At 47.9% G+C, this 23,310-nt stretch overlaps 1 protein-coding gene and 1 pseudogene across 2 annotated transcripts in view; both read right to left on the bottom strand.

Annotated features, from left to right (window-relative positions):
* Positions 1 to 1,370, bottom strand: part of LOC308656749 (putative E3 ubiquitin-protein ligase IRF2BPL) — a gene marked incomplete at its 5' end in the record, with an annotated part of 134,050 nt that extends 132,680 nt beyond the window's left edge. Inside the window, 3 exon segments of the mRNA XM_081308126.1 lie at positions 237 to 420; positions 674 to 881; positions 1,327 to 1,370. Of these exon segments, the coding sequence (XP_081164252.1) occupies positions 237 to 420; positions 674 to 881; positions 1,327 to 1,370 (436 nt within the window).
* LOC308655900 (transcription factor JunD-like) overlaps positions 1 to 23,310 on the bottom strand; it is a 315,440-nt pseudogene that overhangs the window by 197,311 nt on the left and 94,819 nt on the right. The window lies entirely within an intron of this gene.

Genomic DNA, 23,310 nt, shown 5'->3' with positions numbered 1-23,310 from the left:
ACTCAAATCAACATCAAATGAATGGAAAGAAAAAGGGCTTTTAAGAGTGGGTATAGTCTCTCCCACTTTTCTGCCAAATGACGACCCAACTATTGGGACACACTTTTTCTGGCTTCTTACCTCCAGAACTGTGGGAAATAATTTTCTATTCTTTATAAATCTCATAATTTTCACTATTAGAAATTAAAATTAACGAATTTCAATATTTAGACTAATTATCTAAAATATAACAATACCTTTGAAAGCTGAGTTCAAGGACGAAACTTCGTGGCTTCTGCTGGCAGGTAGGGGGCTGCCCGCGAGGGGCAGGGAGGCCTCTGCAGCAGAGAGGAGTCCTAGCTCTTCATGGCGGGCCATTCCATCCAGGGCTGCAGCAGACCCCAGCAGATCCTCAACCATTTCTTCTTCTTTCGGCAGTCTCTAAAAACAAAGTCGACGAACCATCTCCGGGAAACAAAGCAGGCTGGAACTCCCGGCGGAGCTCCGGCGGAACTCGACGACAGCAATCTGGATGGCCTCCGCAGCCGGCGAAGCTCCCGGCGAAGCTCCCGGCGAAGCTCCCGGCGAAGCTCCCGGCGAAGCTCCCGGCGAAGCTCCCGGCGAAGCTCCCGGCGAAGCTCCCGGCGAAGCTCCCGGCGAAGCTCCCGGCGAAGCTCCCGGCGAAGCTCCCGGCGAAGCTCCCGGCGAAGCTCGACGACAGCAATCTGGATGGCCTCCGCAGCTTGCGAAGCTCCCGGCGAAGCTCCCGGCGAAGCTCCCGGCGGAACTCCCGGCGGAACTCCCGGCGAAGCTCCCGGCGAAGCTCCAGCGAAGAAACTCCAGCGAAGAAACTCCAGCGAAGAAACTCGACGACTGCAACCTGGATGGCCTCCGCAGCTTCTCTTCCTCAGAACAGCCTCCAAGGGGTTTATATAGCACTTGGTCCAATCCTATTGGTCCAAACTTATGCTAATTAGGACTTGAAAAAAGTACCAATGCTATTGGTCCAAACTTATGCTAATTGGGTTGGACACATACTAATGCCATTGGTCAGTCTCTTTTTAATATTCATAGTAGATTCATTCATAGAATCAGCCCCAAATTCCCACGCTGACAATGAATGAATGGCCTGGGAAGCGATCAATGGCAAAGCCGCAAAGTGCTTGCCTCTCATTCCCAAAGCCATGGGTTTGATCCCTGTTCCAAAAAGAAAAATGAAAAACAAATTACAGATAAATCAACGTCAGCAAAAAGGAAATAAACAAACTATCAATACATAAATCTTATTCAAAAACATACCTGCTCTGAATTCTGCAGATCTCTGTCAAGTGTCGCCTTACCCTTTACCTCTTCAAAGCATTTTTTCCCAAAACTTGAGAGTCATGGACCATGTCTTAGTTATCTCTCTTTCGCACCTATGCCAGAGGCAACGTGGATGTGTGGGATGTAATCCTGCTGAGGATCAAGGTCTGATTTGGGGCCAGCTTGGGAAGCATTGCTGGTGATATCAAATAATAGCTATCTATTAAAATTCAAATTCATGCATGAAAAAAATGATATAGAACAAAAAGATGGTATGATTAAAGGTCAACAAGAAGCAAATAGGGCTGAGGTTGTGACTCAGTGATAGAACCTTTGTCTCCCACGTGTGAGGCACTGGGTTTGACTCTCAGTACCTTCGATGAACAAATGAATAAAATAAAGGTCCAGAGATACCCACCGGAGCTCAGGCCCTTCCCAGATGCACTGGAGCTGCAGTGGGATGCTCAGGCCCAGCCCAGAATGCTTCTACTCACCTGCAGACACCAACCAGAGCTCATGTACAGTCCAGATCTGCCCCCGCTGACCTGGGCAGGAGGCCAGACACAGGGTAGGCCAGTGTCCATCCCTCAACTGGGAGGCCTGCACCGAGCTCAAGTCTGGCCCAGGACCACGTCCCCACACTGGCAGACACCTGTTGGAACTCAGGCTCTGCCCAGATCAGCCTCACAAACCTGCATGGAGCCCAGGAAAGGGTAGGTCCAGGTCCATCCCAACACTGGCTGACCCTCCCCAGAGCTGAGCCTCGGGCCATGACTGCCTCTGCCCACCAGCAGACCACTGCAGGAGCTCAGATCCAGTCCAGAGTCACCGTGAGGACCTGTGCAGGAGACGGGGCCCAGGGTAGCCCTAGTCCATCCACTCATCTTGAGACTGGCACCAAAGTTCAGGTTCTGCTCAGGACTGCCTCCACCCTCCAGCAGCTACCTCCAGAGCTCAGGTTTGGACCAGGACAGACTGCCCACCAACAAACACTCACTGGTGGCCAATCCTGGCCCATTTCAGCCTCGACGACCTGAGTGGTAGCTGAAGCCCAGAATAGGCCCTGGTCCATCCCACCACCAGCAGACCCCTGCTGTATCTCAGGCACCCACCAGATTAGCCTTGTAGATGGGCACAGGAGCCCGGGAAGAGGGTAGCCCTGGGAGCATATGTCCAACGCCACACCACCACCAGAGCTCAGGCTCGGCACAGGACTGACTCTGCCACAGGCAGAACCCTGCCAGAGCATATACAAGTCCCAGATCAGCCTCACTACCCTGCACAGGAGCCCAGGCAAGGGGAGGCCCTGTTGCAACCCGTCACCTGCAGAACCCCACCAGAGCTCCAGCTCTGCCCAGATCCAACTCAAAGACCTGGCAGGACAAAACCAGAGTCCAGGATTGCCCTGTCCTTCCAGTCATCAAGAGGCTTGCATTGGAATTCGGGCTCTGCCCAGGACCGACTCTGCCCACTGACAGACAGCTGCAGAACTTCAGCCCCAACCAAGATCAGCCTCACTGACAGGCACGGGAGCCTAGTCCAAGGTAGACCTGGTACCAGATGAAATAAGCAGGCCCCAAGAAGAGCTCAGGCCAGACACGGGACCACCTCCGATCAACAAGTGGAGCTCAAATTCGGCCAAGATTGGCCCCGCTGACCTGCTTGAAGGCAGAGGCAAAGATAGGCCCAATGTCATCTCACCACATGCAAAACCCCACCAGACCTCCAGCTCTACCCAGATCCAACTCCATGATATGGCAGGAGATGAAGTCCTAGCCCAGGGTAGCCCAAGGCAATCCAGTAACCATGAGACTAGCAGTTTCTGCCCAAAGGCCTACCCTACCAAAAGTCATTTTGGCAGCCACCCAGATCAGCCTTGCTGACAGGTGCAGGAACCTGGCCCAAGGTAGGCCTGGACCCAACTGCCACAAGCAGGCTCTGAGCAGAGCTCAGGCCAGAAACAAGACAGTCTCTACCCAAAGGCCCACCTCTGCCAGAGCTCATCTGTGCCCCAATCCACCTTGCTGATCCACTGAGAAGTCCTGACAGGGTAGATCCTGTTCCCTCCTGCCAACAGCTGACACCCTGCTGTATCTCAGCATCCAACCAGTTAACCCTTGCAGATGTGCACAGGAGCCCTGGAACAGGGTAACACTGGGAACATATGGCCACCACCAGACCTCCACCTCTGCTCAGGCTTGGCCCAGGACCGACTCTGCCCACAGGCAAGACACTCTCCAGAGCTCATTCCCAGCCCAGGTCTAGCTGGAGCATCTGCAGCAGAGCCAGGGAAAGGTTAGGAATGTTCCATTCCTCTACTGTCTGAGCCCTGCTGGAGCTCAGGCTTGGCCCAGGACCATCACCACCCTCATGCAGTCCCCTGCTGCTCATAAATGGCCCATATTTTCCTTGCTGACCTGCATAAGAGCCCAGGCAAGGGGAGGCTGAGCTCCATCCTGACAGCTGCAGACCCCCACCAGAGCTCCAGCTCTGCCCAGATCCAACTCGACAACATGGTAGGAGACAGAGGCAGAGCCTAGGGTAGCCCAAGTCCATCAAGTCACCTTCAGACTGGTACCTGAGCTCAGGTTCCTCCCATAAATGACTGTCCACTGTCAGACAGTCACCAAAGTTCAGCCCCAGTCCAGATCTCCCTCTGACAGGCAAGCAAGCCTGCCCCAAGTTAGGCCTTGGACCAACTGCCACAAGCAGGCCCCAAGCAGCCCTAAGGCCAGACACAGGACCGTCTCTGCCCACAGGCAGAGCTCAAACATGGCCAAGATTGGCCTTGCTGACCTGCGCAGGATCCTGTGCAAGGGGAGGCCCAGTTCCATCCCGCCACCTGCAGAATCCCACCAGAGCTCCAGCTCTAACCAGATCCAACTCAGTGTCCTGGCAGGAGACAAAGCCAGAGCCCAGGGTAGCCCAAGTCGATCCAGTCATCATGAGACTGGCACCAAAGCTCAGGCTCTGCTCATGAATGACTCTACCCACTGACAATCAGTCACCCAAGTTCAACCCCACCCAGATCAGCAGTGCTGACAGGTGTGGGAGCCTGGTCCAAGGTAGGCCTGGGATCAACTGCCACAAGTAGGCCCCTGGTAGAGCTCAGGCCACAAGCTCTACAGCCTCACCCCAAAGGCAGACACTTTCTGGACTCTGGTTCTTCTCCGATCAGCCTAGTCCACCTACTTGGGAGCCCACACATGGATAGACATAGTGCCATCCCACCAGTGTCTGATCCCCCTGGAGCTTAGACTCAGGACAATACCACCTCTATCTATGGTCAGATGCACACCAGACTCAGGCCTGGGCCAGAACTGCCTCTGCTCACTTGCTGACTACAGTTGGAGCTTGGGCTCAGCCCAGATTATCCTAGTACACCTGTGGGAGTCCAGTAGTAGGACTGAGATCATTTCTCCACTGCTAGATAGCAGGTGGAGCTTAGGCTTGGCTCAGGATTGCCTCACTGACCTGCACGGGAACCTTGGCAAGTGTAGGACTGGTTCCATCCCACCACCTGCACACCTCACCTGGACCTCAAGCTCTGCCCAGGAGCCAGGCCCCAGGGAAAGCCCTGGTTCTACCTGCTACCACCTGACATCTGTGGTTCTTTGGCTCAGCCCGGGACTTCCTCCACTCATTGCCAGACATCTTTGGGAGCTCAGGATCACCCCAGATCTGTGAGGATGACCTGCAGTGGAATCCTGGGCACAGAATGGCCACAGGTCCATTCCCCCACCAGCCAACCACTGCAGGAGCTTATGCCTAGATCTGATCTGCCTGGCCAAACTCTCCTGAGCTCATGCTCAGGGTAAGCCTAGGAGCATCCTGCCACTGGATGACCTCTTCTGGAGCTCAGGCTCTGTCCAGATCAGCCTATTGCAACCACATGGGTGTCCTTACCTAGGGTAGGCCTGAGTCCAGAAGACCCTCACCAGATTTGAGGCTCATCCCAGGATATCTCAGTCCACTGGCAGACACTTCCAGAACTCGGCAGGGCCCAGGACTATATGCACCCATCAGCAGACTCCCAGGGGAGCTCAGGTAAGGCCAGATCCTCCTCATGGATCTGCATGGCTGCCAGAACCCTAATTAGGTATGGATCAATCCCACCAGGGGAAACCCCCCAGGAGCTGATGAATAAATAAATAGCCAAAACAATAAATAAATAAAGGAAGGAAGGAAAAAGAAAGAAAACTAGCTCATTCATATTCTTGATTTTATTCACATTTACTTTCAGTAGGACTTCATGGATTGACTCTATTCTTCATTGCAAGAGACTTACTTATATTACCTAAGCCTGATTTGGGTGACCTAAATGTTATCCATGTAAAAATTAAACATGATTGTAAAATATTGAAGATTTCTTCCCTGACTTTCACCAATATCAATCATATTCACCAGAATACTCCATCTGAAAAATTTGATTTCACATCTGAAATTTGGAAATAGAACCAGAATTCCCAAGCTGGCAAAGGGCTCTCTACATGAGGCAAAATTGTTCCCAGTTGGTAGAAAACAGTATTTTGATGATGTTCCTTTGGGTTTCCGAACAGCTCACTAGAGGTTAATCATATATGGAGCTCGTAAAATTCAAGAAAAAGAAACAAACACCTTAATAAAAATGGGAAAAGACAAATGTAGGCTGTTTATAAAATATCACATACCATACACTTGAGATGGCATTTCATGTCAATATGGTAATCCAAAGAATATATAAAGTACATTTGTGTGTGTGCATATCACATAAAAAGAATAAAGAGAATGAGAAAACCTAATGTTGACAGTGTTGGAAAATGGAATTGTCATGCTCTGATAATTGCAATGAAAAATTGTCATAACCCTTCTGCAGAGAAGTTTAAAATATATACCAAAATTTGAAGTGCACACTTTCCTTTAACCCAAGAATTCCAACTCAAATAACCTATGTATAGTTGTTGTGGCAAATTTTTAAATTTTACCATGAAATTGATCATTGTAATCAAGGTCCCCATTGGCTAGGGATCAGACCTCAGGTCCCTGGGGAAAGTCATTAGGCACCATTGCATTGCTCACACCCATGCCTTTCCTGGGGGTGGCTTACAATCATAAACAGACAGCCCTCCTTCCAGAGATGTCTCTCTCAGCTCTTGGGCCATAGTTTCACTGGATTGGTAACATTTTTCCCATTAAACTCTAGGACATTCTTATATATTTTGGAAATTCAGATTCAAGTGTTTTCTCACATCTACAGGTTGTCTCCTGCGCTGATTTTTGTCCCCTTCTGTAGTATGGGCAGATGTTGTCCATTATCTATTCTTGCTTTTGTTGTCTGTGCTATAGATGTTGTATCAAGAAAGATAGAAAGAAAGAGAGAGAGAGAAAGAAAGAGAAAGAGAGAAAAGATGGAAGGAAGGAAGGAAGGAAGGAAGGAAGGAAGGAAGGAAGGAAGGAAAAAAGAAAGAAGTCAAGACTAATGAGAATGACTGGACAATGAAGGTTTTTTTCTCCTGTTTTTTTTTTCCAGGAAATTTGTAGCCATAGGTCTCACACAGGTCCGCCTTGCTGTCCTGCACAGGAGATGGTGGCCAGGGTAACACAGGGTCCATTCCTCCACCAACTAACCCCTGCTGGATCTATGGTTCTGCCTAGATCTACATTGCCAACATGCCCAAGAGCCAGGGGATAGGGTAGCCCGGGTCCATAAAACCTCTGTGAGACCTCCACCAGAGCTCAGGTTTGGTCTGGACAACCTGCACCCACCAGCCAACCATGCTGGAGCTCAGGAATGCCTTCACCCACTGGAACTCTCTCCAGATCTCAGGCATGGCCCAGGATCTCCTCTGGCCACAGACAGACACCTGCTGGGGCCCAGATCAGGAGCACAGGGTAAGCCCTGGTCTTTCACGCTACCTGCAGACCCCAGCAGGAGCTCAGTCTCTGCCCAGATTGACCATGCAGATTTGCAAGGGAGCCTCAGCACAGGTTAGGCCCAAGTTCATCCCGCCAACAGGATACACTGGCTGGAGCTTAGCATCCACCCAGGATCGCCTCTGCCAACAGGAAGACATGTTCTGGAGCTCATACACAGCCCAGGTCCTCCTCAACGACCTGTGCAGGAGCAAGAGTTCAGGATAGGCCCAGGGTTATCCCACCACCTGCAGAACCCCGCTGGAGCTCTTGCTCCTCCAAGATCTGACTTGCTGACATGCATGGGAGCCCATTGCACAGGATAGACCTGGATCTATCCCGCCACCAGGAGATCCCCTGCAGGAACTCAGGAATAGCCCAGATCTTCTTTACCAACCTGCATGGCTTCCAGGGCTCAGATAAGGTGCAGGTCAATCCCTCCACCAGGAAAGTCCCCAGGAGCTCAACAAGAAACAAATAGCATAGATAGATAGATAGATAGATAGATAGATAGATAGATAGATGAATCTAGCTTATGCATATTCCTGATTTTATTTGCATTTCCTTTCAGTAGGACTTCATGGATTGACTCTATTTATTATTCAAGAGATTTATAGTACCTAATCCTGAATTGGGTGGGCCAAATGTTGTCCATGTAAAAATAAAACATGATTGTGAAATATTGAAATTATCTTCTCTGATTTGTCAACAATATCAACCATATTCACCAGAATATCTTATCTGAAATATTTGATATCACTCTGGAAACTTATAAGGAGAACCAGAATTTCCAAGCTGGCAAAGAGCTCTATACATGAGGCAAAACTGTTGACAGTTGCTTGAAAACAGTATTTTGGTGATGTTCCTGTGGGTGTCTGCACAGCTCACTCACCAGAGGTTAATCATACACTGAGCTCCTATAATTCAAGAAAAAGTAACAAACAGCCTATTAAAAATGGGAAAAGACAAATGTGGGTCATTTATAAAATATGACATACTATAAACTTAAGATGGCATTTCATAATAATATAGCTATACAAAGAGTATATAAAGTATGTGTATGTTCCTATCTAATAAAAGAATAAAAAGAATGAGAAAAATCTAATGTTGACAGGGTTGGAAAATGGAATTGTCATGCTCTGATAATTGCAATGCAAAATTGTCAGAGAAGTTTTAGAACATATACCAAAATTTAAAGTGCATGCTTACCTTTTGGCCAAGAATTTCAATTTAAGTAACCTATTTATTGTCATTGTGGCAATTCTTAAATTGATCATTGTAACCAAGGTCCGAACCAGCTGGGAATCAGACCTCAGGTTCCCGGGGAAAGTCACTGGGCACCATTTCTCTGCTCACACCCATACCTTTCCCAGGGAGGTTGCTTAGGTTAATAAAGACAGGTCTCTTTGCAGAAATGTCTCTTCCAGTCCTTAGCCATGATTTCATTGGATTGGTAACTTTTTTGGCTATTAAACCCTAGGACCTTCTTATATATTTTGGAAAAAGGAATGGTTATCAGCCTATGGGGCTATTGGAAGGTGGTGGAAACTTTAGGAGATGGGACCTAGTAGAAGGAAATTTGGTAACATGCTGAGCCCTAGAAGGGGATTTGGGGATCTAGCCCCTTCCTGTATTTCTCTTTGCTTCCTGACTGCCAGGAGGTGAACAGTTTCCTCTACCCCATGCTCTCACCATGATGCACTGTGCCTCCTCCACAGGCCCATCTAGCAACAGGACCAAGTAACCATCTTCTCAAACTATGAGCCAAAATAAACTTTCCCTCTTATACGTTAACCATCTCAGGCATTTTGTCACAGTGACAGAAAGCTGACTTATAGAGCTAATTGTAGTATTTAAGAAATTATTTCAGTTAACTTTTTGTAGGTATATGTGAATAGTGTTTTTCTGAAAGCCATCTTTACATTCTTGGAAAAGTAATAAGTTACTTCACCTGTTTCCATATAATTTGTAAAGAACCCTCATATACGTTATACTTATTTAATCTCCACTTGGGACACCCTGCAATTTTGTACCAAATTTTAGACCAAAAAAAATATCTTAACAGTGGAAACTCCAAGAAGCTAAACTGCCTAACCAGGACATGCTAATCAAAGCTGGAATTTGAACCAAGAATGTCCAACTTCAATTCGAAAGCACATGGACTAAACAATGCTACTTTTCCTGTATCTAGGAGAATAAGAAAACAGCTTTCTGACATTGTATTGCAAATTCTGGCTGTTATAAGCAGGTGCCTCTGGAATCGCTCTGTCGTAGCACTGAGTAATAGGCAAGTCAGGATCAAATTGAGCACACCTTAGAAGTCTATGGGGGTAAACTGCTGTTAAATTATAGCATTGATAGAAGAAAGCTTGGGAACAAGGCTGAATCTTCAGAAACAGTTTGAGACCCGTGGCAGAGTGTAGGTGTACTCAGGCATCAGAGGTCCTGCCTGCAGGTCTAGGCTTTGCTGCTGCTATGCTTAGACCACAGGTAAATTAATAAAACTCTAAGTGTCTCTGATATTTTCATCTGAAAAACAGTAGTAGGTACTTGCCTGCTTTGGAAATGCTGAGTATTGTATGAAACGTAGCAATACAGTGATACAGCATTCTTAAAGATGATAAGAAGAAAAACTCTAATTGATATATTTATATATTGATAAAACATTTTTATCTTCACATTAACCTTGAAAATAATAATATAATCATCCTAATTTTGTAGCTTTGATCAGAAAAACTTGTAGGTTTGCCTTAGGGTATAGCAGGACTAGACAGAAAGCAAGATTTTCTAATAAAGTGTTCCTTATGCTACACCCCTCTGTTAGACAGCTTTTGGTTGTAGTGACATGGTACTTGAGACAATCAACTTGAAAGGAGGAAAGATTTATTTGGGCTCATGGTTTTAGAGGTTTCCATCCATGGTCACTTGGCCCCATCAGTTTCGGACTATGGCAAGGCTGAAGGTACCAATATTCCCTGCAAATGCACACCCCCAGTGAACTACTTCCTCCAGCCAGGCTGCACTTCTAAAGTTTCCATCACCTTCCAATAGCAGCAGCAGCTCAGGGCGAAGCCTTAAATCCAGGATCCTGGAATATTTGGACATTCCAGATGCAAACTATAACAATCATACTCCACCTTACAGCACAATTAGGCATATTATTCCCAAAGAGTTCTTGATGAAAGGTGAAGACAGGGCTTATGCTTAATAATGGGAGTACACCATGAAATGCACAGAGAGGGTGCCAAGATTTGGGAAGACAAGGATAACATTGTAATTCAGTGTAATTACAAATCAAGTATCCTTTATCTGAAATGCCTGGGACCAAAGTATTTCAGATTTTAATTTTTTTAAGACTTGGTAATGTTTGCATATTCTTAATATATATACTGGTATATCTTGGAGACAGGACCCAGATCTAAAGGCAAAATTCATTTGTTTTCATATATACTTTATACAGATGGCCTGAAGATATTTTGACACAATATGTTAGCGTGCCTGTCTTTTGACTGTGACCTGGCACATGAAGTCAGCTGTGGCAATTTCTACCTGTGGTGTCATATCAACACTGAAAAAGTTTCAGGTTTTGGAGTACTTTGGGCTTTCAGATTAGGGATTCTCAGCTTGTACCACTGCAGTAGTAGATTTCACAGAAAGTAATGGAAAAATAGAATAGGGATTTTAATGCATTGTAAGAGTAGACTTAAAGAGGAGGAGGTGAAGGAAGAGTTTCTGGAGATGTCATCTGAGCTCAGTCTTAAAAGATGACAAGAAATTGGCCAGTCAGAGAGGTATAAGGGCCCCAATGATTTCTCTCTCCCAGGTGTATTTTCTATAGCTTTCTACAGGGTGACAGGTTTGGGTGTGCTTTAAGAGTCGCTAAATCCAGAGGTTTGCCTCTGCTTCAAATTCTTTCTAATGCCCAAACATCACTTTAAGTAGCTTCCTTCCAACTCCATGCCAGGCCTTGCCACAAAGAGTTGGGTTTCATGTACAGTCACAGAGGGAACTCAGAGACATCATGGGAACAGGGAGTAGAGGCCACACAGAAAGGCAGTGGCAAGATATTGGAGCTGCCAGCAGTGTGTGCTGGTGAGAAGTCTTGGACTGGGTCAGTGTTAGATGTGTCCTCCTTTTCTAAAGGCCTCTGTGCAGTGAGGAATCCAGGAGGGATTCTTGAAAGAAATGGTCTCATTTCCCAAATTTTAATTTGAAAGATTTGGGTGGTTTCTGTTTTTGTTTTTACTTTCCTCAGAAATCTTTGGAGGGACAGAATTTCATCCTTTCTAATTTAACCAAGTACCAATCACTTTTTTTTATTAAATGAAATTAAGGTATCCAAGAAAGAGTGTTTAAATATTAGCTATCTCAGTGCACAGACCCTCCACCCATATTATTGTGAGAAGAAGATATGGATATAGCATACTCTTCTTTTTTCCCCTCTCCAAGCTCTCTTCTAAAGCCCGCCCCACCTGGAGGTTACAGAGTAGAGAACTAGACCAGAAAATTATTACAGGGAATTTGCTTTTGAGAAGCAATAAAATGAAACCAAAGGCAAACATTCATTTCTTTTTCCAATTACACTGTCATGTGGATATTCCTGACCAAATGCTTATACTAGCATTGGAAATGTTGTAACTAATTTTACAACATGACATGCATTTTGGAATTGGGACTTAGCCCAGATGGGATATTTCAACCACTTTTGTCTTCTTTTTTTTTCCCAATTGAATGGCATGTTCTGTTCAATGGGAACATTTTGCATTAAGGATTGGGAAGATAGAAATTTCAATAATAAAAACATTATCTTTTCTAAGGGTGCTTAGATGGCACCAAAGTTTTAAAGGCAGTGCATAAAATAAAACTAAATACTAGACTTACAAGACAGAAAAAGTAGCTCTGGAAAATGAAGAAGATAGTATTTCTTTGCCAATAATGAGCTCACAAACACTACTTCATGGAAGTAGTGAAGGCTACTTCTATGAAATAGATTCATGTGGCATTTATTTCATAGTAAACTATTAGAAGGACTTCATTTCTAGAAGAGTAAAAAGAAATCATGGATAAATTCATCTTTTTGCAATAAGATTTAAGGACTGGCCAGCTGGCCACTTTATTAATAGAAATGGAGTTTTTATTATATGAATCTGTTTTTATGTCAAAATATTTAAGGTCATAATAAAACTTTTCATCACCCTGAATAAACTTTTCCTGGGACCTCTGATTCCTCAGAAGATAAGAAGCCCCTGCCACCAGGCTACTACTGTAAGCATAGCAGTCCCTCATCAAACTTTGCCTCTTGAGCTCTGAATAACACCTGCCTTCGACTCTGCCCTGATACTAGGGTATTAGTCACAGCATTGTAGCAGGAAAGAAAGTCTGGTCACCCTTCTGGGTTGATTTGCATCTGTGTTTGCCTCCCAAACTTGGAGACAGGGTGTATGTCAAACCATCCCTCTACTCAGGCAAAAAACAACACAAAATCATACCTTCTCAGCTGGGCTTGTTGGCACATGCCTGTAATCCCAATGGCTTGAGAGCCTGAGGCAGGAGAATCAGAATTTCATAGCCAGCCTTAGCAATTTAGCAAAGCCCTAAGCAATTTAGAGAGACCCTGTCTCAAAATAAAAAGGGCTGGGAATGTGGCTCAATGGTTAAGCACCCCTGGGGTTCAGTTCTCGATAACAAAAAGAAGAAAGAAAAATTGTACCTCTCAATGGAAAGAAAGTTTTAGACTTGTGAAATAGTTTCTTTCTTTTTTTTGTGAAATAGTTTCCACAATTGGTTTCTTGCACTCAATTCAGTCAATAACCACTTATTTGTATCCATTACTCTAAACCAAGCAGAATATAATATCATATAAAGAAGGTGGGAGAGAAAGTGGGATGGATGAATGGATGAAAAGATACTTATGGATATATATAGACATATAGCAGGATGTGGAATCCGGTGTACTTCTTCTGGATTCCTGGAACTGACAAAGTTCAGAGGTGACTAGGGGAAAAAAACCCAAATACCCCATTATTTAGATGTCAGGAATTTTCCAGCTGTAATGCTAAAGTCAATTCCCCACCTCCCTGCAGAACCTACAAATAAGTATTTTATCCTAATGCAACCATGCTCCCACCCACTCACTCACATACCCTCTCACTCTCTATTGATAGAAGAGTGGGACTCAAGGGAAAGAGAAGTCACATTTTGGAGGAATGCAAGTACCAAAAATGGCTCTTCCCTGCCCTTTCCAAAGCCCAAAACCAAGAGCCCCAAGACAAATACTCATAAAATTGGGGTCATCTGAAGGAAGTGGACACTGATGCCTGGTTTTCTCATTGTTATCATTGTATTGACTCTGCTTCCCTGTTCGACCAGGGAACAGAGAAAAACAAAACTGAGAGGGCAGGGCAGGGCGTGGGACAAAACCTAGGAGAGCAGGAGCAAAAGAACACTTTCATAATTTCCAAGTCTCCACATTTTAAAGAGATAGAGAAGATGAACCTTGGCCATGAGTTATGGGCCAGGGTGAAAATGAAAACCACAGATTTGTCAGGGCCACTTCAGTGTAAGTCAGAATGCTGCAAGTTAGGGCTGCTGCCAGCAGAGAGCCACTTGACAAGTGTAACTGAAATGCACAAGGAGCTACTTACTATTAGCAGTCTAGTCAACTGCACTCACCCAAAAGTCATTGAGACTTTTTTGAGTCACCACCCATCTGTACTGAGCCCATTAAAGATTGTCTTATTGTTAAAAATAGTTGAAATCACCCAAGAAAAAGATGGCCACCTTGCCACAGGCATTTAAGTAAGGAGAAGATACGTTTTCTCTTTCCTTCCTTCCTACACAGTGCCACAGAGACCAGCTCAAGGAAGGAATGCATGGGAAACAGGCAACCTCTCCCCCTTCTGCTGACCAAGCCTCCAGAGCTTCATGCGCACACGTGCCTGAATGTCCTGCAAACATGTCCGTGGGGATTAGGGAGGAGGGGTGGGATTCTAAATCAGATGAAAAAGTTTTAATACTAAGAAAAATGAGTCTTAAAAACCAAATAAATTATTATAATAATAGATACAACGAAATGTTATAGAAGCAAAATGAAATGGCTACAAGGGACCCTGCTTTAGCAGGTGGCTCTATCGCACCCAATTGTTAGAGAAAAGTAGGAAAACTAAACTCATCTACTACCATAATAGATTAAGCCAAATAGGCAAACCCATTTACTTAAACTAACAACAGCATTGCAGTGCGGTGTGTGTGGTGACAGATGCACAGGAATGAAGGAATGAACACCGTCTAAGAGCTCAGAGAACATCTTGGAACATCAGTTGACCTATAAAATAAAAGAGCATAAAGGACATGCAGTTGAGGGGAGTAGGATGTGCAAAGAGCCAGAGGTATAAATAGTCTTGTGTATTTTGGAAACTAAGCAAAAGTAAAATAAAACATGCAAAGAAGAGTTACAAAGCGGCTAAAGCATAAGGTCTATGTTAGGCAGCATCACTTGCTATCTAAGAGAGACCAACAATAATGGGTAAAGATTGACAGGTAAAGATTTGATGGGTAAAGATTGACGAGACTGGACATTTGGGAGACTTAGTCATGTTCACCCTTTAGAGATTATCTTTGGCTTCATCTCCACTGCCTAAGTTCAGTCCTTCAGGATACAAGCACCCTCCTTGAGAGCAAGCAAAAATATGTTTCGTTTTGTTTAGCACAATTATTAATGGTGTTCCTTTCCTGCCTCAAAAGTATGTCAATCTGGACAATAAATTATAGTCTCTCTACTTGTGAGTGTCCTTGTCTCTAGTCTTGAATGTCTTAAACCCCATCCTCTAATCCTCTCATTGCTATCATTGGGAATTTTGGAGAGAGATTTGGGGGAGAAATTTGGCAGGATCTCTGTGTTAACGTGGGGTGAAGGAGATGAAGGAGTTGAAGATAATGCGCAGAAATCTGACTTGGGAACTGATGATTAATTTGCAGAAAGAGATTTGCCAGCTGAAGGTCACTTGAGGGTTTGTGATGATAGTTACCCTGGGAGCAACTTTGGATTTCCTTTCAGGGATCAAATATAGCACTTTGACCTACAAGAAAAAGAATAGGGAACAATTGAAAAGTAAAATGGATTTTTAAAAGAGTAAGTAAATAAAAGGGGAAAACAATAGTGATAATCAAGAATCAAAAAGACAACTGCTGAATCAAAATCCTGCATCCAGATTCTGGGCAGAGGTGTGACAGCTGCTCTACTTACCTGTCAAAGTGTATGATGTGGAGTACGCTTGCACACTCCACTCAAGGTGAAATCTCTGCCTTTGCAGAGAAGGATCTACCAACTGCATCTATGAACTGGTAACATATGTCACTTCTCAGCAACTCAATGCCAACGTAAGCATTGGCTTTGCAAGGAGAAATTTGAAAACTATGGGAAATATGATGACAGGGTAGAATGAGAAGAGCATAGGAATCCAGAAGGCTTGGGCTCTGGTGGCTCTACCAGCAGCCTGGATGACCTTGTGCAAATGTTGTTTTTCTCCAGACCTCAGCTTTTATCATCTATAATTTTATATATTATTAACTGTTTCTGGATTTGGGTGAGGTAAATATAATGACTTCATATCTGAGAAGTCCAGGGCAAACTGTTAAGTGCCATGTACTTATTGATTTATTTTATTTACTTTTATTTTTGTAGTTCTGGGGATGGAACCCAGGGCCTTATGCACAGTAGGCAAGCACTTTGCCATTGAGTTACACCCCCAGTCCCTAAAGTGCTACTTAAATGTTACATTTTGGTATTTTATTCATTCTTCATTTTTTTATCATTTTAAATTTATTTAATTTTTTTTTTAATTTTGGTACCAGGGATTGAACCCAGAGACATTTAACCACTGAGCAACATCCCCAGCCCTTTTTCATATTTTATTTAGAGAAAAGGTTTCACTGAGTTGCTTAGGGCCTCACTAAGTTGCTGAGGCTGGCTTTGAACTTGTGATCCTTGTGCCGCAGGCTCCTAAGCTGCTAGAATTATGCACCACCATACCTGGCATAATTTTTTGTTGTTGTTTTTTAATTACATAGGTAATGGAAATTTACTTTAGTTCTGTTCCGATGACACAGGATTCTTCCCTTTTTAGTGTTACCACATTCTAGATTCAGGAAAGATGCATTCAATTACAGCAAACATGTTTGCAGTTCATTATAAATCAGGACCTCTGTAAATATACAGAGAACTCCCTCAAATACCATTAACTCTGCCTCTGATTTTCGTAGCACACTGGCCTATGACTTATACTTCAAAGGTCTACTCTATGAGTCCCACAGTGGACTCTGAGTAGGCTGGTCCTTTCATCAGTAGATGAGTAACCACCTGAGCAGGGTAGATGACTTATGCCTCCTTGAACAGCTTTGTCCTGTCCCCTTTGCCTGGATTTCCTTGCAAGTTAGGTAGTAACAGATGGAAATGAATGGATTGTCCTAGTCACCATTTCTGCTCAGAGGTCATTCATGGGTCCATATCCTATTTGTTGTTCAAATGAGTTTTGGAAAGTTTTATTGGACACACAAAATTGATGGTATAGACCTACCCTTTCCAAGATATTGGCTCTAATTACCTCTATAGCAGGTATGGGAGCTAATGAAGAAAGGTACTTCCTATGTAACAAAGCAAAAAAGAATCATTCTGCTAGAGCCAGGGAGTAAATTGCTGCCATTTGAGACTTACATTAATTCTTTCAGGCTACTGCTATGCAGTGTAATAAAAGGGACAATTTATCAAATAGTATCTTAATGACCTAGAAGGGTTAATGCACCTTTAGTGAAAGATTATACTCTTTTTCCACAGTAAAATCATGGTGATTTCTTCACAGTCATTTAGGTTAGAATATAATGCCATTGTCCCCAAAAAGTAAGAGAAAAATGTCAGTGGAAAAACAAGGAAAGGGAAAAACAGAAATAGAATTCTTATATTGTCATTTTAATATCTGCTTCATGGGGGGAAAAGAATTTCTCCCAAATCATACTCTTTGCTTTCCCTTCTACCTCATACTACCTCAGTCCAAAAACACACCTAAATAAAAATTGCCATCATTTTAAATCAAAGCACATTTGGGACCCAGGTGAGCTCACAATGGGAAGTGATTGGAGTGGTCAGGAAGAGTCTTTAATTAAAGATGCCATTGACAAGATCACAATGGCTCTGAGTGTTGCTTATAGATCGGAATGGAAGGTCCACCTTAATTCAATAAGAGATAGTCACTGGTCCATGGGTTTGATTACACATTGTAAACGGACACCACATACTGTAATTATTTTTATTTGTATGCACCCTCTCTTTTATTGCCCATGCTGGAACTAGAAATAACCTGTCCTATTAAGATATTTAATATATATCATCCTTTCCACTTCACTTAGTTATAGCCTAAGAAAAATTCCAGGAGAAGAAGATACCAGCCCACACTGAGGCTGCTGCCATACTTTCTATAACAATCCTACACAGCCCTTTGCAAAATTGCACCATGAACTTCCTGTTTTTCCTGTGTTATAATCTTTAAATGAAACTATAACAACTTCCCAGGAGGGTTACCATTTCATGATCACTCTCAAAAGCAATTAAAGTGAGGCTCTACCCAGAAATGTAGATGGAGTTAGGTGACTGCAAACTGGGCTTCCAAACTCGCGGCAGGCACGCCCCAGGCCTGTCCTGCAGAGCTGGCTGGAGTGAGAGAGACCCCGAGGAGACCCCGAGACCAGGCTGTCTTCCCGTGGAACAGTAAGCTGTCCTTTCTGCTTTAAGAGGCCCCTGGGCAGCCGAGGTGACCACCAAGGGAACAGGGCCCTTGGTCCCTCGTAGCTGTGAGAACCTCAGGCTTACTCTCGGGCCTCGGAGTCTCTGTCCGCACAGTGGGCAGGGCGCAGTGGCCGTGGGGCTGACACTCAGGGATGTTAGTGGTCCAGTGAGGAGCTCCAGGGCAGAGGGAGCGCCTGGCCTCTCCTATTAGGACCTCCACGCTGGGCCAGAGCAAGTGGCTGGGCTGCTGGGGCCTGATGAAACTGCACCTTGAACCAAGGGCCCCAGGACGAAGGAGAGAGAGGGGACAGGAGGCGGCTCCAGAAGCTGCCCAGCCTTGGCGTGGCCCCTCCTCCTCTGCTCCGGGCATTCTCAGCCCCTCCACTGCCCGCTCCCTCCCCTCTCCCTAGGCTCACTGTCCTTGTCCCACACAGGCTACCGACTCAGAGACTCCCCACCTGGCCCCACCCCTGCCCCTTCTCATCCTCTGGGTCTCAAGGTGGTGGCTCCTCCAAACCCTCCCTCTGCCCACACCACACTGGTGACCTGGTGGCTGTCTGTCCACCCTGCCTATGGACTCGGCCTCCTTATTTCATTTGTTCATCCAGTAGTTACTGGGCATTGGACAAGCGCTCGGTGTCAGGCCTGGGCAAGCCACTCTTGGGACAGATCACCCTGTTGTGTTCCCAGGGCCCAGAGTGGCCGCAGGGCAACCTCAGTGCTCAGAAATGAAGGGAAGGTGGGCGGAGGGGCCAAGAGAGGCAGGAGGAGGGAGGTGGGGAAGGGAGGCAGGAGGAGGGAGGCAGGAGGAGGGAGGTGGGGAAGGGAGGCAGGAGGAGGGAGGCAGGAGGAGGGAGGCAGGAGGAGGGAGGCGGGGAAGGGAGGCAGGAGGAGGGAGGCAGGAGGAGGGAGGCAGGAAGAGGGAGGCAGGAGGAGGGAGGCAGGGAAAGGAGGCAGGAGGAGGGAGGCAGGAGGAGGGAGGCAGGGAAGGGAGGCAGGAGGAGGGAGGCAGGAGGAGGGAGGCAGGAGGAGGGAGGCAGGGAAGGGAGGCAGGGAAGGGAGGCAGGAGGAGGGAGGTGTGGAGGGAGCCGTCCCTGCAGAGCAAGAGCACAGTCACAGAAGCCTAGAACACCTGGTGCCCTGGCAGCATGAGAGCCAAGACCAGGAGTGACCATCACCGTGAGACCTGGCTGAGCCTTGCCTCTGGGCTCCAGCAGAGTCAGGGCTTATGACAAAATCGCCCCTCTCGGCCCGGCCAGGAGGGAGGAAGGAGAGCCAGCTGCCCGCAGCCTGCACCTGGAGCAGGAGGAGAGGAGGCTCAGCTGTAGGCCACTCAAGAATCTACAGGTGACAGAAAGGAGAGCTGTGCGCTGTCTCCCTCTTTTTTTTCCTCTTAAATGTACCAAAGGTGCCAGGCTTGATGACACTCACCTGTGATCCTAGTGACTCGGGAGGCTAAGGCAGGAGGATCATCAGTTTGAAGCCAGCCTCACAACTTAGGCCCTAAGCAACTTAGCAAGGCCTTGTCTCAAAATAAAAGGCTGGGTGGAGGCAGAGTGGTTAAGCACCTCTAAGTTCAGCCCCTGGTACCCAGATAAAGTTGCAAATGTGCATTAGTTTCCTGAGAAGCCCCGAGGCTGGCTCCTGGCCTGCTGCTCTTCAGGCCTAGATACCACGGTCCCCGCAGTCAGGGGGCTCTGGCATCCCGCCCCAGGTCCCTTCCTCCTGCCGCCAGGCGCTCCCTTCCTTCTCCTGCCCTAGTTCTCTTCTGAGTGTGGGGGTGTTGGGGCACGTTTGCTGGACACGGTCTCGGGCTTTCACCCTGTGAGAGTCTCCTAGTTGCGTTACTGAGCTTCAAGGATATTTTTAAACAGCACTTGTGACTACTGCTTGACCTAGTGGCTATTTCAGAACAAAAGTTCTTCTTTTTTAAGTTTTACCACTAAATTTTCATTTTAATGCTTCAGCAAAAGGTCATGGTCAATTTTGTGGAACATTTCAAGATTGTACCTAAGGTCCATTTGGTTACAGAACGCTGTCGTGGTCCCCAGAGCCTGGAGGTCCTGAGAAGCCGTGCTTTCCAACCGCGTCACCAAACTTGAACACAAGCCCCCTGGACCTCGGCTTTCAGAGCCCAAGCAAGGCACCTCCCTTAGAGGTGCTGCGCTCTTGCCCAGGGCTGGCGCCATGTCCCCGCGTCCCTCACAGACATTTGCTGTCACTGGTGAGAGACACACAACTCTTAATTCTGCATGGTCCTTTCTGCTTCCCAAAGGTCTCTGCTCGCCCAACGATCTGGTCACACGTAAAACAGCCGCACCCCGTACAAACGCAGGCCCTGGCCCCGCCCCAACGCTCTCCTCCCCATCTCACCTTGGTGTTGGGGCCAGGCCCCATTGGGCTGTGTTTCAACACGACGCAGCTTCTCCGAGGAAGGTTTTGTGCTGACTTAGCTCTGTGATCACAGTGACAAGGGCTGTCAGCACTCAGTTCCTGGCCAAGCACTGCTCAGCCACCACCTTCTGCCACCCCTCTGTGACCAAGGTCCTACTGTGAGCCACTCCCAGGACCCTCTCCCAGGGCCTCGGGCTCTCCCCAGGCCTCCGCCTATTCCATGTCCGGCCTGGTCTCCTTGGGGCGTTGGAATCAACCTGAGGAGTGGCTCTCCACCAGGCGTCCCACGCTTCCTGTCCAGACGCTGGACCCTCCCATTACCTGACTGGCCATGGGACACGCTAACCACTGAGTGTCCTTCTTGCAGATGGAAAATCAGCCACGGTCCCCGGTGTATCTTAAAATTCATCAAGTCACTCTGGTAGGGTCCCCACAATAGGCTGACCCTTCCTGTGTCCTCCCTCTCAGATCCGGTCTGACAAAGACAACGACATTCCCATTCGGTACAGCATCACGGGTGTGGGCGCCGACCAGCCACCCATGGAGGTCTTCAGCATCGACTCCATGTCCAGACGCATGTACGTCACGAGGCCCATGGACCGGGAGGAGCGAGCCTCTTACCACGTGAGTGTCCGGGGAGGGGGTGGTCAGCATCGCACTCACAGCACTTGAGAGCCGCCCTCCAGTTCACTGGACCCAGACAGCAGCTTCCGAACTTCCAACTCTGCCTCCCATCTACCCATTTCAGCTCTCCTGTCTCTTCATTTACACACACACACCTACCTTTCCACTCGCCCATCCACTCATCTGTCTAAATATCCATGTATCTACCACCCATCCACTCCTCCGCCAAATGTCCATCCACCCGTCCATCCCCCACCACCCATATCCCATCCATCCACCCATCCCCCACCATCCATCCCTCATCTACCCATCCATGCCCCATCCACCCACCAATCCACCCATTCAGGTCTCATTTCTCAAGCGCTGACCCTGTGCTGGCCCTGGGTCAGGTGCCGGGCATGGAGACATGAACAGCGTAGATGTGGTCCCTCTGTGGGGAGCTTACATAGGCTGAGATGAAGAGGCCCCGGATCCTTCTTGGCCTAGAGCCCCTAAGAAAGATGGTGCCCAGAGTCCCCAGGCGGAACTCTGCACCTGCCCCAGGAGGCACATGGTCTGGATTCTGCCTCTCGTCAGGGACAGGAGGTGAAGGGGAAAGACAGTCTTATCAGCTGGTGGAGAAAGAGATTTCCCTGGGAATCCAGGGCATCTGGAGGAAAGCCACCTGTCCCTTTGGAACAAGAGAGAAGGCTCTGCTCACTGCTGAGGCCCAGGGCCCCTCTGTGAAGTCACTCCGGAGAAGAGGAGCGCCAACCCCCTGGCCGTTCTCAACACCACACGCCCCCATGGACATGCTCAGGAGGATGCTGCCCATGCTCCAGCCCCGGCCATCCTCCCCTGCTGCCCTCCACCCCCACATGCACACAGGCCCCCAGAATGCACTCAGGGTCCGTGCCCAGGCTAGAGGGTGTCCCACCAGGCGTGGGGGCCCTATGACCTTCACTGAGTGGGGAGAAAACGGGCCCCCGCCCCCAGTGAGCAAGACTGCAGGTCCCTGCACAGCCCCACCACCCACAGTGGCTCAGCCCTCTGCCTGCCCGCCATCTCTCCCCGGCTGGCGGTCACCTCTGAAGCCTGGTCACAGCACTTTGTCCCACACAGGCCAATGAAGAGGCCACTCTGACTCAGTTCACCTTTTCCAGGATTAGCAGGTTGAGTTTTAGTCACTGGGGTCTCTAAGAAGGTCCAGCCAAGAGAGTCCCCAACTTCCTCTTCTCCCGGAGGACTTGACCCCAGGCCTCCACTGCGGCCCTTTGATTTCTCCCTGAAATGTGGTTCTTGTCAGTCACATGTCTCCAAAATTGCCTCAGTTGCTCTGGGAGGTGGTAGCCCTTGGCAGGGCCCTGGTGAGGCCGGTGTTCCTGCTACAGACGGCCTGCTGCAGCCCGGGCTCTTCTCAGCCTGCCCTCTACATCCCGAGAAATTTCCACTGCAAGGAAGCCTCCCCACAAGGGGAGGCCGGCCTTGGAACCTCCAGCCTCTCCTGGTGTGGCCTCAGTGGTGAGCAGGGAGGGACCCTACTCTGTTCCTCCTGTGTCCAGGACAGCTACAGAATTCCATGTCCTGGCGCAAAGCGGAAGGCAGGGCCCCTCGTCCAGAACCTATCGAGAATCTCAGGAGGGTGGGATCAGAGCATCGTGCCGAGCCTCCCACAGGGCCCTTTGAGCAGGAGAGTTGTGTGGCCTCGGGTCTTGGGCGTGACGCTGGCTCTGCAAGCCCATACTCATTCAGGTGGCATTAGGATGGTGTCACCTCACAGAGCAGGGCTTGAGAAGCTGCAGGCCCCTGCTCCTGGCAGGAGAGGAAAGGGGCCAGGCTCCAGGGCACTCCATGGGCCACTCTGGGTCAAGAGCAGTCTGGAGCCATCCCTTGTGCCCGTCCTCCACCAAGGGCACCAAGGACCCTATTTTCAGTAGAGTGGACCTCCTGGAAGTCGATTTGTGGGCCCCAAGGGACAAGGGTGACTGATGGAGTCTGTGACCCCCTGAGGGTCTTCCGCTCCCTTGGCCTGTCTGGAGGCCTACATGGCCTGGCACAGCTCGACGTGCACAGAGAGCACCTCCACACCCCCCTGGGCCAGGCTGGAGGATACCTGGCCTTGGTGGCCTGGGGCCCTGGGCGCTCCTCATGGTGGTGGCCCGGCTCGTCCACAGAACCAGGGAGACAGTCCACCGGCCTGTGACATGCCACCAGCTGAGCTGCAGGAAATGGTCACCCTCAGCCTAAGAAGGCTGCCCACAGTAGGCTCAGTGTCTGGGCCACTGCCAGACACTGTCACACACACGTCCCCTCCGCCTCCTTGCACCGCCCTGAAGTTTAGGGTTTATGGCAGCAAAGCCCCC

Source organism: Spermophilus citellus (genome assembly GCF_964194105.1).
Source record: "Spermophilus citellus genome assembly, chromosome: 9".
NCBI classification, from domain to species: Eukaryota; Metazoa; Chordata; class Mammalia; order Rodentia; family Sciuridae; genus Spermophilus; species Spermophilus citellus.
This window is presented reverse-complemented; position numbering and strand designations above follow the sequence as displayed.